This window comes from Trichosurus vulpecula, chromosome 4 (assembly GCF_011100635.1).
Source record: "Trichosurus vulpecula isolate mTriVul1 chromosome 4, mTriVul1.pri, whole genome shotgun sequence".
In the NCBI taxonomy this organism is placed as follows: domain Eukaryota; kingdom Metazoa; phylum Chordata; class Mammalia; order Diprotodontia; family Phalangeridae; genus Trichosurus; species Trichosurus vulpecula.
Genome location: NC_050576.1, coordinates 64,683,442 through 64,699,129, shown reverse-complemented (window position 1 = coordinate 64,699,129; position 15,688 = coordinate 64,683,442). Strand labels below are relative to the sequence as shown.

The window sequence follows — 15,688 nt, the reverse complement described above, 5'->3', positions numbered from 1 at the left end:
TTTGTGTATTTAATTTTTAATTTGCGGGGCATTTCCATAACATAGTATAATAAAAAAGATGATTGCCCGTGAAACTGCAAATCTATTATGTACAACTTCCTATTCCTTTTAAATAAATAATAAAGTTACCATGTATTTTTCTTTTTTTCTTTCCTCCCGTTCCCCAGGAGATGGCTATCATTAGACATAAATATGTATGTATCTATACAGATAGAGAGATACGAAATCATTCTATATATATTACTACGTATCAGTTCTTTCTCAGGGTGCAGATAACATCTTCTTTCATATGTCCTTTGTAATTAATTTGAGTATTTATAATAGTCAAAATGACTTATTTGCTCAGAGCTGTTCTTAAAACAATATTGTTGTTACTGTACACAACGTTCTCTTGGTTCTGCTCATTTCGCTCTTCATTATTTCGTGCAAGTTGTAGTATGCATTTAAATGCTTATGGACTGATGATAACTGCGTATGTTACATGTTTTCCAGTTTGCCAGATGCTTTCTCATTAATCACCCCATATGATTACAACATATGGGCTTGACAGATATGTGTGTGTGTGTGTATGCGTGTATACAAACAAGGATTATATAGATTTGTGTATATATATATATATATATATATATATATATATATATATATATATATATATATACATGAATATATCTATGGGAGCACCTGCGGATTCATCCATGTAGGGAGTTCCACATGAGGTAATTCCCTTCTCCGATGCAGATAAATACCCCACTCTCCAACTTTGAGTCTTAGAGAGTTACCCAAGGCACTAGGCTGTTTAGACACTGGCTCAGGGTTGGTCACACAGCCAGTGTGTGTGTGTGTGTGTGTGTGTGTGCCACAGGTGGGACTTGAACACAGGTGTCCTGACTCTGAGGCTGTCTGTCTGCTAGATAAGGGCAAGTATTATTATTTCTCATTTTGTATCTGAGGAAACTAAAGCTTGAAGAGGAATAATAATAACTAATTAATAATAATAATAACAAGTATTTACATAGTGCCTTAAGGTTTTCTAAGTGCTTTGCAAATATTAGCTCATCTGATCCTCACAAGAGCCCTCTGAAGTAGGAGCTGTTGTTTATCCCCATTTTACAGCGGAGTAAACTGAGATACATAGAAGTTGAATGACTTGCTTAGCTAGTAAGTGTCTCAGGCATGATTTGAACTTAGGTCTTCCTGACTCCTAGTCCAGAGCTCTATCCACTGAGTCATCTAACTAATAATATGATAAAATAATTAGCTGGATTCAGAACTTGTTGAGTAGCTGGACTAAAAGCATCATTGTTAATGGTTCAACGTCAACATGGTAGAAGAACCTCAACTGAGTAAGTACCCCAGGGGGCTTTGCTTTGTCATTTTTCAGTCATTTCAGTTATGTCTGACTCTTTGTGACCCCATTTAAGGTTTTCTTGGTGAAGACAGTGGAGTGGCTTGCCATTTCCTTCTCCAGCTCATTTTATAGATGAGGAAACTGAGGCAAACTTGCCCAGGGTCACCCAGCTATTAAGTGTCTGAGGCTCGATTTCAATTTAGGTCTTCTTGACTCCAGGCCTGGTGCTCTAACTACTGTACCACCTAGCTGCTTGGCTCTGGGCTTTTTTACATTGTTATCGATCATTTGGATAAGGACCCAGACCCTATATTCATCAGCTTTGCATATAACACAAAGCTGGGACGGATATTTAGCACACTGGCTAACAAAATCCCGATCCAAATAGATTGGGTCAGGGTATAGCATTGGGCTGAATTGAAAAAGATGAAATTCGATATGGGTAAATGTTGACTTGGGTATAAAAAAATCAACTTGATAATTATAAAATTGGAGGAGATATGGTTAGACAGAAGTGACTAAAAAAGATGTGCAGTGTGTAGTGGGCTTAATGACATCCCAAAAAGCTAATAAAAAAAGTTAATGCCAGCTTGGGATTCATCAAGAGAGCTTCCAGAAATGGGGGAGAGGGAGAAGCGGGGGATGGCAGATTCACTGTTGTCTACTCTTCTCAGATTTCTAGAGTATTATATTTGGTTCTTAGAAGCACAGTGAAAGAAGGACGTTGATCAGTCTTCCACCGTAGTCCTTCAAAGCAGGTAAGTCCTCGGCAGAGTGCTCATCCTTGAGCACTCGGTCAAGGGATCCCAGCAGCCTGGACATCAGAGAAACCCAGTTGGAAGCGCAGCACTGCCCTTTGGTGAATGTCCCCCGAAACCCAAAGAACTTTCTGCAAAATGTATGGCAGGCACCAGCCTCACAAAGTGATGCAGAGTAAGAAAGGCAAGGATTCCCTGTGTGCTCAGAGGAAAAGGCAATATGATCAGAAGCAGAGTGGCAAACCAATTTTCTAGGAAAAAAGCAAAGACCACAAAAAAGATTGTTCTGCGGCTTAAGTGTGTGGAACCCAACTGTAGGTCTAAAAGGATGCTTCCCGTTAAGAGGTATAAGCATTTTGAACTGGGAGGAGGTAAGAACAGAAAGGGTCAAGTTCTGAGTTTCCAATTCCGAGTTTCATTGTTCTCGTCTTAACAGGAAAAAGACAGTCCATTCCTTGGCTTTGTGTTTTCTGTCTTGGAAGGAAGAGAATTGAGTGAAACCAAGTCTCTTGCTATGTGAAGCTTTTCCCACTTAGGAAAAGTTCTTGAGGATGTGTCTGAGTGTTGTAACTTTAATCAGCTGCTTAATGAGGTTTTATATGTCATTGAGAGAAAGCCCAGCTGGATATTTCTGGGAGGTCTTGATTATTAGTACTAAGGCTAAAATAGTTACTGCAGCCTGGATTCCCAGGCAAATTGGGAGTGGGAAATTAGCAATACAAAGTAAAAAAGACAAGGAGAGATAGCCCCTATTTTATAAGTTTTCAGCAAATCAAAAGTAATTAATTCATCACCTTCAGGAGTTACCCGGTTTTTGTAATATTAGTGAAGTGGTTTCCCATATCTATTTGGGTTGTTAAGGTTCTTTGTGGAGAACTAATTAATAATAATTGAATTGCCAGGCCATTAAAGGGATGGCCTATTAATTGAAAACTCATTTTTACCCTTTTTAAAAAAAATTTTCAAAGTATTAATGAAGTGACTTCCCATATCTATTTGGGTTGAGTTAATCCTCTATGGAGAACTAAATAATAGTGATGGAAATACCTGATCATTAAAGAGATGATCTGTTAACTAAAAACTGATATTAATTATGTTTAGGGCTAGTCAAGACTTCGAACAGTAAAGAATAGAGATCATTGTTTCTTTATTTTACAGCACTTTTTGTATTACATAAACCCATATTAGGCTTTAAGTCCTCTCAAAGGCAGAATGTTTTTCTGTGTCATTCTTTATATCTTGGCATGGTGCACAGCACTGCCTTTCACACTAAAAGTGTTCAATAAACGTCGAGTCTTCCTGAAAAGAAAAAGAGAGAAAAAAAGGACCTTGATAAACTAGGCAGTATTCAAAGGCTGGCAATCAGAGTGATGAAAGGGTTTGAGTCCATGAGGACTGGCTGAAGAAATTGAACACATTTAATCTGGAAAAGACTTTGGGAGATGGGATGGGATGGGACATGATAATTGGGTTCAAGTTGAAGGGCTTTCATTTGGAAAGGGGATTACCCTTGTTCTATTTGGCCTTAGAGACCAGAACTAGGAGCCATGGGTGGAAGTTACAAAGAAATAAATTCAAACTAGATGTCAGGAAAATTTTCCTGATGAAGCTGTTTAAAAGTGAGATGGAGTGTCTGGAGAAGTGGAATGGGGCTCCCCCTTCTTGGTGGTCTTCAAGAAGAGACTGGACGACCACTTATTGGGTATGTAATAGTGGAGATTTTTTGAGTAGGATTTTATTAGGTGGTCAATGAAATCCTTTCCGATTGCTATATATTGTGATAATATTGACAATATACAGTATGACAGAGTAGAAAGAACATTGAATCTAGTGTCAGTAGGGACCTTTATATTTTTCTTCTGATACTAACAGTATAACCATAATCAAGCCAATTTAATTCTATAGGCTTCTTCATCTGTAAAATCAGGATAACAATACCTGTAATAACTAGCACATAGTATTTTGTGAATATCAAATGAATTAATGTATTTTTGTAAATTTTAGAAGTATACAAGAAAGCAGAGTCAAGATGGTGGAGTAAAGGCAGGGACTTATCTGAGCACTCCCAAATAACACTAATGCTGTCAAAACAACTTAGGAGGTCAGCAGGAAAGGTCTGTCTCATAGAGTGGTAGTTAGACCTGGAGGGCAATTTAGTGGAGACTGCACCTGGCAAGCCAGCAGCAGGCCCTGGAGGCAACTGAATTGGAGGCAGCTTCTAGAGTTCTCAGTCCATTGATGGTAAGAGAGTCAGAGAACTGATTAGAAGGAGATTATAGGGGATCTTTTGCAGGTACTTGGTGCAGCATTCTGTTGCATTGCCTATATGCAGTTCTGGGTCTCAGGTCCAGGGCAAAGAGGAATACTTGCACATTGGTGTTTGCAGCTGCAGGGGATCACAGTTCCGGGGTGGAGAAGAGGGCTTGTAATCACCCATAGGGAGCCGGTGGGGGAAAGGGTCTCAGATCTAAGGCAGAAAGGAACACTGAGAAAACCTTAGGAGAGTAGGACTCTAAGTCATAATTCCAGGGTCACAAGGAATTAAAGCATCTGCCATCATAGGGGGGCAGTGGTTGTGGCCACAGTTTCAGGGCAGAAAAGAGTGTTTGTGTCTGCTCATAGACAAGAGCACAGACCAGGAGAGCAGTCACCACACCTCTTTTTATATCATACCATCTTGGAAGAATCAGAAGCTTATAGACCACCAGAACTAGCCTGGAAAACAACAGTGCAAAAAACCTGAAGCTTGGGACAATGCACCCTCTCTCCAAGGAGGAGAGCCCAACATTAACATAAAGTTAAAAATCAAGAAATAGGCTGGAAAAGTGACCAAATAACAATAAAAAAAATACTTCACCATAGAAAGTTCCTATGGTCACAGGGAAGATCAAGACACAAACTTGGAAGGCAAAGAAGTCAAAACAGTTATAGGCAAAGCTTCAAAAAAAAATGTGACTTGGTCACAGAACCAAAAAGAGTTCCCAGAAGTGCTCAAAAAGGGTTTTAAAAAACAAATAAGAGGGTAGAGGACAAGTTGGAAAAAGAAATGAGCATGATGCAAGAAAATTATGAAAAAAGAGTCAACAGCTTGGTAAAGGAGACAAAAAATTACTGAAGAAAATAATACTTTAAAAAATAGAATTGACCAAATGGTAAATGAAGCACAAAAATCCATTGAAGAGGAAAAACTACTTAAAAAGCAGAACTGGCCAAATGGGGAAAAGGTACAAAGCTCGCTGAGGAAAATACTTCCTTAAAAATTAGAATGGGACAAATGGAAGCTAATGTCTCCATAAGACATCAAGTAACAGTAAAACAAAATCAAAAGAATGAAAAAGAATAGAAAAAATATGAAATATCACACTGAAAAACAACTGATCTGGAAAATATATTGAAGAGAGATAATTTAAGAATTATTGGACTTCCTAAAAGCCATGATTAAAAAAGGGCCTAGACATGACATTTGAAGAAATTTTCAAGGAAAACTGCTGTGACATCGTAGAACCAGAGGGTAAAAGAGAAATTGAAAGAATCCACTGATCACCTCCTGAAAGAGATCCCAAAATGCTAAGGTTAAAAGAAGAAATAGAATAATTAAGTAACCCTCTCTTAGAAAAAAGAAATTGAACAAGCCATAAATGATTTCCCTAAGAAAAAATCCTCAGGACCAGATGGATTCACAAGTGAGTTCTACCAAACATTTAAAAACAATTAATCCTAGTATTATATAAACTATTTGGAAAAATAGACAAAGAAGGAGTTCTACAAAATTACTTTTACAACACAAGTATTGTGCTGATACCTAAACCAGGAAGAACAAAAACAAAGAGAGAAAATTATAGACCAATTTCTCTGATGAATATTGGTGCAGAATTTTAAAAGAAAATAACAGCAAGGAGATTACAGGAACATATCACAAAGACCATACACTATGATTTATGCCAGGAATGTGGGACTGGCTCAATATGAGAAAAACAATCAATATAACTGACCATATCAATAGCAAAACCAACAAAAATCATATGAATATATCAATATATGCAGAAAAAGCTTTTGACAAAATGCAACACATTCTTATTATAAACACTAGAAAGCATATGAATTAAAATGATAAGTAGTATCTATCTAAAACCAATGGCAAGCATTGTTTGTAATGGGGATAAGCTAGAAATCTTCCCAATGAGATCAGGAATGAAGCTAGGATTCCCAGTATCACTGCTATTATTTAATATCGTACAAGAAATGCTGGCTATAGCAATAAGAGGAGAAGAAATGGAAGGAATTAGGTTAGGCAATGAGGAAACATAGCTATCACTGTTTGCAGATGACCTGATGGTTTGCTTGGAGAATCCTAAACAATTAGTTGAAATAACTAACAACTTCAGAAAAGCTGCAGGATATAAAGTAAACCCATATAAAACAACAGCATTTCTATATATTACTAACAAAGTCCAGCAGCAAGAATAGAAAGAGCAATTCCCTTTAAAATAACTGTAGATAATATAAAATACTTGGGTGTTTACCTGCCGAGACAAACCCAGAAACTATAAAGCCACTTGTCATACAAATAAAGTTATAATTAAACAATTGAAGAAATATTAATTGGTCATGGGGTTTTTGGTGGTTGCTTAGTTGTTTTTCAGTTGGGGCCAACTCTTTGTGGCCCATTTGGGGTTTTCTTGACATAGATACTGGAGCAGTTTGCCATTTCCTTCTCTAACTCATTTTACACATGAGGAAACTGAAGTAAACAGATTTAAGGTGCTTGCCCAGGGTCACATAGCTAGAAAGCATAAGAGGCCAGATTTGACCTCGGGAAAATGGGCTGACTCCAGGCCAGGCAATCTGTCCGCTGCACCACCTAGCTACCCAGACTTGGGTAGGCTGGGCCATTATAATAATTACATTGCCAGGGTGGCGACGGCAGCCGTGGCAGCGGACCAGGCGGCCAGCCCGGGAGCAGCCAGAGCAGCCGCTGGCAGGAGGATGCCCCTAAGCCGGGCGCAGGGCGCCGAGTCTCGCTGGCTCCCGGGCTTGTAACCGCCCCAGCCGGACACCCTCTGACCTGTTCGTCCTTCATTGAATCTACAGAACTATTTTCTTAGGAGTCCAGCCAGGCCTTACTTTAGCCATAAAGTGGGAAGGCTGGCTACAACAAATAACAACTCAAGATGTCTGGTAAAGGTAGCAGCAGAGATGGCAAAATAGACCTTGCGAATGGACGCTTATCCAGCAGTCCAGAGGAAATGTCTGGGACAGAAGAGGGGAGAGAAATATCCTCAGGCATCGAGGTAGAGGCTTCAGAACTGAGCTTGAGCCTAACCTGGGATGACTGGGGTGGCCCCAACCTCACCAGCACGGAAAGCCCAGGAACAGACACAGAGAGCTCAGGTGAAGGCAAGGACTCTCATAGCATGGAGGACCCTGGCCACTGCTCCATTAATGATGAAAACCGGGTCCATGACCTCTCAGAGGAGGAGGGAGAGGAGGAAGAAGAAGAGGAAGAAGAAGAGGAAGAAGCGCAGCCCTGGCGCTGGGTTCAATGCAAACGAGACTCATTAGATGATGAACAAGCCCTTGAGGAATGGGTAGCCTCAGAGTCATCAGCTCTGCCTCGGCCTCCCTGGCAGGCACCTTCAGCCCTGAGAGAGAGAGAGCTGGGCTCAAGTGCTCGTTTTGTGTATGAAGCCTGTGGAGCACGAGTCTTTGTGCAGCGCTTCCGCCTGCAGCATGGGCTGGAGGGACACAATGGTTGTGTCTGCACCCGTCACTTTAACCAGTGTAGCATCTGGCTGGCTAGTGGCAGCGATGACCTCAAGGTGGTGGTGTGGGATTGGGCTCGAAGGCGACCTGTATTGGATTTGAAAGTGGCCATAAAAGCAATGTCTTCCAGGCCAAGTTTCTTCCCGGCAGTGGTGACTCAACTCTTGCAGTGTGCGCCCGTGATGGGCAGGTGCGAGTAGGAGAGCCATTCACCAAGTGTTTTTCCCAGCACAAGGGAGCCTCCCATAAGTTGGCCCTGGAGCCCCACTCTCCCTGTACTTTCCTATCTGCTGTTGAAGATGCAGTTGTCTTCACCATTGACCTCCAGCAAGACCTAACAGCATCTAAACTGGTGGTGACAAAGGAGAAGGAGAAGAAAGTTGGGTTATACACAATCTACGTGAACCCCGCTAACACGAATTTGCAGTGGGTGGGCGAGATCAATTTGTGAGGATTTATGACCAGCGTAAAATTAATGAGAATGATAATAATGGTGTGCTGAAGAAATTTTGTCCTCATCACCTGGTAAACAGTGAGTCCAAAGCAAACATCACCTGTCTTGTGTGCAGCCACGATGGCACAGAACTACTTGCCAGTTACAATGATGAAGACATTTATCTCTTCAACTCTTCTCACAGCCATGGTGCCCAGTACATCAAGAGATATAAGGTGCACCAAAATAATGCTAGAGTGAAAGGCGAGGATTTCAATGGCCCTAAGAGCGAATTTGTGGTGAGCGGCAGAGACTGTAGGCACATTTTCCTTTGGGAGAAATCATCCTGCCAGATCATCCATTTCATGGAAGGGGAAAAGGGAGGCTTGCCTGTGCTGGCCACTAATGGTCTAGACCATAATGTCAAGATCTGGGCAGGCACCTACTGCTGAGGCTTCAACAAACGGGAGAGGGATGAGGACAGCCTGCACCACACTGACTTATTTGACAGCCACATGCTCTGGTTTCTCATGCACCACCTGAGGCAGAGACTGCATCACCGGCCCTGGAGGGAGCCTGGGGTCGGGGCCACAGATGGAAACTCAGATGAGTACCCCAACTCCTCAGACACATCGGAGGAGGAGGAGGGCCCAGTTATAGGAGCTCTTTTTTATGGTGGCAAAGAATTGGAAATTGAGGAGATGCTCATCAATTGGGGAATGATTGAACAAGTTGTGGTATATTATTATGATGGAATACTATCGTGGTATAAGAAATGATAAGCATAATAGTGTCAGAAAAACCTGGAAAGACTAATATGAATTAATGTAAAGTGAAGTGAGCAGAAGCAGGAGAAATATTTTTTAATTTAAAAATTTTTATTTATTTATTTTTAGTTTTTAACATCCACTTCCACAAGATTTTGAATAACATTTCTCCCCATTTCTCCCCTCCCTCTCCCAAAAGAGCATACATTTTGATTACCCCTTCCCCCAATCTGCTCTCCCTTCTATCACCTCCACACTCCTCTTCTCATCGCCTTCCCCTTCTATTTTCCAACCAGGAGAAATTGTATACAGTAATGGTAATATTGTATGATGATCAGCTGTGAATGACTTAGCTATTCCCAGCAACACAAAGACCAAGACAATTTCAAAAGACTTATGCTAAAAATGCTATCCATCTCCAGAGAAAGAACTGATAGTGTCTGAATACAGATTAAAGCATGCTTTTAAAAACTTTTTTTTTAATCCATGTTTTCATTTGCAATATGGTCAATATGAAAATGTTTTATATGACTGTACATGAATAATCTCTATCAACTTGCTTGCCTTCTTAAGGAGGGGAAGAGGAGGGAGGGAGAGAATCTGGAACTCAAAATTTAAGAAAACAAATGTTAAAAATTGCTTTTACAAGAAAGTGGAAAAATATAAAAATTTTCAAAAGTATATAAATGTGAGGTATTATTACTAGAACAGTAGGTCAGTGCAATAAGCCTGGAGTCAGGAAGACCCAAGTTCAAATCCAGCTTCAGACACCTTTCTAACTGTGTGACCTTGGAAAAGTCACTTAAACCTCTGCCTCAGTTTCCTCATCTGTAAATGGGGCCTTAGTTTCCTCATCTGTAAGTGGGGATAATAGCACCTGTTTCATGTGGTTATTTTGAGGATCAAATTAGATAATAATTGTAAAGCACTTGGCACAATGTAGGCACTATATGAAAGCTCGTTATCATTTTTATTAAGTGGGGGCAATAATACTTACCTTGAGAGCTGTCGAAAGGTACATTTGAGATACGGTTAGGGATAGAGACTAGCTTTGTGATTTTATTGGTAGAAGCAATTCCCTAAATGAGGAAACTACCTTTAACCAATAGAGATCAGCCACTTTTGGTAACTTACAGTCTTAGGGGCATGCCTAGAACATTGAGACATGAGACTTACCCAGGGTCACACAGCCAATATGTATCAAAGACTCTAATCTTAGGTTCAAGGCTGGCTCACTATTTTTTGTACTTTGCAGACAAAGTAAAGTGATTCCCAAACTTTAAAGCGTTATAGAAATATCAGCTATAATCATCACTATGTTCCAAGCTGTAGTAGAATTGCTTGTGTATATGTCTTACTGAGGGTAGGGACTGGTTCTTGTATCTGTCTCCCCTCTACCCTGGCCCCTCGTGCCAAAAATCTAGCAAGGTACTTCATGGGAAGGAAGAAACTTCTTACTAGAGTGATCACAGAGAAATACTTCAGTGAGCAGAGGAGTGATTTCTAACTAAATTACCAGTTATTTTATGTAAATTAAGTTAAACAAATGTTGATATGTTAAAGTGCTAAAGTATTTGAATGCACTTTCTTCTCTTAAATAAAATATTTCCCTGATAATTCTACCATTTATTCCTCAGCTTCGCCTCACCTCCACCCAATGTATGTTCAGTGAATGCAGGGACAATGTCATTTTTATCTTTGTATTCTGAGTACTTAACATAGTGCCTGGCACATAGTAGGTGCTCAATGAGAACTTGTTGATTGATTTATTGATTGAAACTTTAAAAAAAAATAAAGCTTAAAAAGCTGTATTTAACCCTTGCTTACTGATTATTTGGGATTATATTAATAAAAGTCTACTGTATTTTCAAAGCTTCTTTTGAGAAAGTTGTCTAATGTCTAATAAGCCACTGTATAATCTGGATTTTTTGTCTGATATTCTTGAATGTCTGAATGACAAACAATTCACAAAACACATCCCTAGTGGATGCTTTTGACCTCATTGCCGTATGCACTTATCTGCAGTCCCCCAATTCTCTAACTTTGATCTTCATAAAGTTTATTATAACATCCTCATTAAATACATGTTCTTTTCCGTATCAGTACGCCCTTATGAATATCAGCCTTCATAAATTGATATTATTTTTTCAAATACCATTCTCACATCTTCACAATATTTTCCCATAATGCAAGTATTTACCCAACCACCAAAGAGCAATACAAAAATTAACCAAACCTTTGGACTACTTCTAACAAGGCAAATCAAATTAGAAACAGTCATAACAGTGACAATTATCAGCAGGTTATAGAAATTACAAAACCAATGGTGTCTCTGAGGCATAGATCAGAATAATGATCTTCTGATAAAAATGCTTAAAAGAAATTATATTTAAAATTTCATGCTTGAATAATAATGTGGGCAATCCTACTTCAAAGGAAACCAAATGAAAGAAGAAGAAAAAAGTTAAAACTTTAATACAGGATTTAATTTAAACTCCCAAGGAGGGGGGGGAAAGTAAAGAAAGAAAAAAATTTATCTGAGATGAGATTCCCAATTTGTAACACCCCTATAGCGTGTCAGAAGGTTGACTCTTTGCCAAAATTTGTATTTATATCTACCTCTAATTAACCCCTGGCCTCTTAGACGTTGATATAAAATTCAGTTGAAGGTAAATATTTTAGTTATGAAATAGCATATAATATTAGATATATAATATAATGTTTATGGCTGAACAGCACTGAGAGGGGAAGTTGGGGAAAGATTAGATTAGATTAGAGATTAAGTTGGGTGGGGTTGAGTAAATCAGTTACCCTACCCTACATTGAATGTTACAACCAGAAGAGGTCTTAGAAATCACCTAGTCTAACATCCTTATTTTTATAGATATAGAAACTAAATCACAGAAAGGTTAGGCCAGTCTAAATTAGGGAAATCTGAATTAGAAAATGATAGAAGCATTTAAAAAAAGAAATGTGATTTATTTATTTTGTATATTTTTGTATGGTTGCCATGCTGACTTCCCTAATAGTATGCAATCTCTTTGAGGGCAGGGACTTTCATTTGGTTTTTTTCCGTTATAGTCTAGTATTACTGCCTAGCACATGGTATAGGAGCTTAAAATATGCTAATTGATGGATTGTTTGATACTGGAAGAGAGTCCATAATTAGAATCAGTACCTTAGTTCATATCATTACTTTCTTCCTCACCATGTGCAAGCTACTAACCCTCTTGGATTTCCAGATTCCTTATTTGTAAGATAAAGGGTTTGAATCACATCTACAAGATCCCAGCAGCCTTTAAAGTATTTTAACAATAATTTAAACAAACAAACAAACAAACTTTAACTTGAAGGATGCTAACAAGTCTAATGGAGGTCTTTTGGGGACAGGCTTAAAGAAGGAATGAAAGTTATTTGTAATCAGCATAGTAGTTATTTATATGTAATTAAGGTGTGGTGTCTCCTATAGCCTGTTTTGCAAAGTCTGGATTCAGTCAAAGCGCCTCACTTGAGGACCTAGAGGGCTGTGGCCTCCTGGCAGCAGGTTCCCCACCCCTGGCCTAAACACTCTTCCTACAGTCCCAGATGCTATTAATGCCTAAGGCAAATTCTTCTTTCTTCAAACAAAAGTAGAATTCAGCTCTCCTCCTGTCCAAAGGATCATTTAGTAGAGTCCCTAACTATGAAGTTTGGCTTCATTTTGCAAGCATTCTTTACATGCAGTATAAAGTCCTCTACTCAATGGGGCTCCTAAAGATATAGAATATACTTTTCTTGCCCCTAAGGGATTTAAGAGAGACAGTGTGGCCTAGTGGAGAGAGAGAGAGAGAGAGAGAGAGAGAGAGAGAGAGAGAAAGAGAGAGAGAGAGAGAGACAGCCTTGGGGTAGGGAAGATGTGAGTTCCAGTTTGGCCTCTGACATAGACTGGTCATGTGAGGCTGGGTAGGTCACTTGACCTCTTGGTGATCAAGTCAAGTCTTTAAGACCATAAGTTTTAAGGAAGGTATTTGCCCATACTGGGTAGAGGCAATTTCCTCACAGGGAATTTTCCTTCCTTCCTTCCTTCCTTCCTTCCTTCCTTCCTTCCTTCCATCTTAAATCCATAATAAGAAAAGGAAAAATGCATGTCATGTGCACAGCAGAATGTAAGAGAGGATTCAAAATATATAGCAATAAGTTTCTATTTCAAGAAAGCCTATATAATAAGTACTATGCATTGTGCTGAGAGCTGTCCATCTTTTCTTTGCTTCCTTCTTAGTTGTCTTTTGTTCTCTGCTGTGCCAGGGAATTTCCGATGACAATGAAATCCCAAGTTCTATCTTAAAAGGCACTTAGACTCAAATTTAGGAGACAAGACATTTGAGGGGTTGGTGCCAGGATCTTTTCCACTCTTCACCTCTCAGAATGAATAGTGTTCCCATGGGGGACGTCCCTGAGGCTCTAGAGTAGTGATGCTCTCTCCCCTCTACCTTTTGTAATGCTGGTACCTAGCATAGATTATTCACAGCCTAGAGTGTTTTGAATCTCATCCATTTGCTTAAGATAGAGTTTTTAGTACTCCAGAGAGACAGTGAGGGGGAAGTGGGGGTACTGTATTGGTTCCTGACCAAGCAGGGAGACCTCCCTCAGGCAGCATAGTATGATAGAATGTAAGAGTCAGAGTCTGAAAGACATGGGCTTAATTCCCGATTCTGATACTTAGTGGTTCCAATACTTTGCAGGGAGGTGGTTTAATTTCTCTGGGCCTCTATTTCCTTATTAATAAAGTAAGAGTAAGAATGCCTATAGTGCTTGTCCCATAGGGTGGTTTTGAGGATCAAATGAGACAATGTATGTTGCAAAACACTACATAAATGTCAATTATTATTAGTGCAACCCTCATCAGCTCTGAAGATCCTCATCCTAACTTCCTCATACTGATAAGTCAGCCCTCCCCACCCCCAAGTAAGTTTACTTCTCTCTTCTAGGATCCTAGGGATACCCCCGAATGGTTGGGGTTGTCTAACGTAATGAGTCCATTCCAACATATTCTTCCTCTTGTCAACCACCAGCGATTAGCATCTCAGTTTCATTTAATCAGTTAGCATTAATATAGCAAGAATAGAAATACAAATTTTGCCCCAAAATCTGGGGACACATTCTCCTTTATATCACTTCAGTCCCTGGAGAGGGTAGGCTCAAACATAAAGCAGTTTCTAAATAGCATTTGTCCCATAACACTCACGTCTAAATTTCACATAGCTCTGAAATTATACCAAAAGAATTATAAAACTGGGGGAGCTAGGTGGCACAGGGAGTAGAGCACCAGCCCTGGAGTCAGGAGGACCTGAGTTCAAATCCAGCCTCAGACATTTGAGACATGTACTAGCTGTATGACCTTGGGCAAGTCACTTAACCCCAATTTCCCTGCCCCCCCCCCAAAAAAAAACAAGAATTATAAAACTGTGTGTATACCCTTTGACCATAAATACCACTATTAGGCCTGTTTCCCAAGATGATTAGGGAAAAAGGAAAAGAAACTATATGTTCTAAAATATTTACAGCAGCTCTCTTTGTGGTGGCAAAGAACTGGAAACTGCAGGGATGTCCATCAATTGGGGAATGGCTGAACAAGCTGCGGTATATGATTGTGATGGAGTAAGGCTGTGCCATAAGAAATGAGCTTGTCGAGTTTAGAAAAACATGGAAAGATTTGCATGAAATGATGAAGAGTGACATGAGCAGAACCAAGAGAAAGCTATATACAGTAACAGCAATTTTGTTTGAAGAACAACTGTGAATGACTAAGTTATTCTGAGTATTATGATATGCAAATCAACTACAAAGGGCCCATGAAGGAAGATGCTATCTCCAGAGAAAGAACTGATAAATAGAAGTATGCAAAATAAATAAATAAACAGAAGTATGCATATAAGTATACATATATGCATCAGATGTATATATACATATACGTATGTATATATGGTGTGTGTGTGTGATATGATGGCCTTCTCTGGTGCATGGTAGGGAGGGAAGAAGACTTTCAGAATTTTAATTATAGCAAAAAAATAGAATTAAATTAAATAAAAAATAAATTTCACATAGCAGCTTAATGAATTGCCCCTTTTGCTGAAAGAATTGCTGTAGCTCCTACCTCCCATTTATGCTGGGTTAAACAGGTCATTTGGGACTTTATTCCTCACCACCTGGGCTGCCTATAAAATCCTGGATCTCTGATGATCCATCATTTTGTCCTTTTGAAGTTCATCAGAGCTGTCTCCAATGGTCCTCTACCTAAGATCAGGGAAAAATAAATGCAAAGCGACAAAGAACAGAGGCCCATACTCACAAGCCACCGGTTGCCCTCAGGTAGGGAGGTCCTACAGCCTCTCCCGATTCAGAAGTAGACAGCATCATCTCTCTCACCTGAAGAGCAACCTGGCAGGAATGAACAAGAGCAAGAATGGTCTTCGCTTTGGCCAGCTAGTGGCTTTTGGAAGCCCTCGAGTAGCCGATCACCAGTTTATCTCTTTACCACATGGTTAAAAGAACAGAATCAAGTACAATATGTCAGCAAGTGCTCTGAACCAGACAGCAGGATCATCTACTATATGTCATTGTGTCTTTCTGGAAGCAGGAT

General features: G+C 39.6%; 1 protein-coding gene and 1 pseudogene across 1 annotated transcript; both read left to right on the top strand.

The window, feature by feature from the left end:
• Positions 1-2,211: 2,211 nt before the first annotated feature.
• On the top strand, positions 2,212-2,539 carry LOC118846751 (annotated as a pseudogene).
• A 4,719-nt stretch (positions 2,540-7,258) lies between these two features.
• Positions 7,259-15,594, top strand: LOC118846750 (DDB1- and CUL4-associated factor 8-like). Its single transcript, XM_036755499.1, is given in 4 exon segments — positions 7,259-7,962; positions 7,965-8,285; positions 8,288-8,955; positions 15,418-15,594. Coding segments are annotated over 4 exon segments (1,851 nt in total). The 5' UTR covers positions 7,259-7,277.
• Positions 15,595-15,688: the final 94 nt, after the last annotated feature.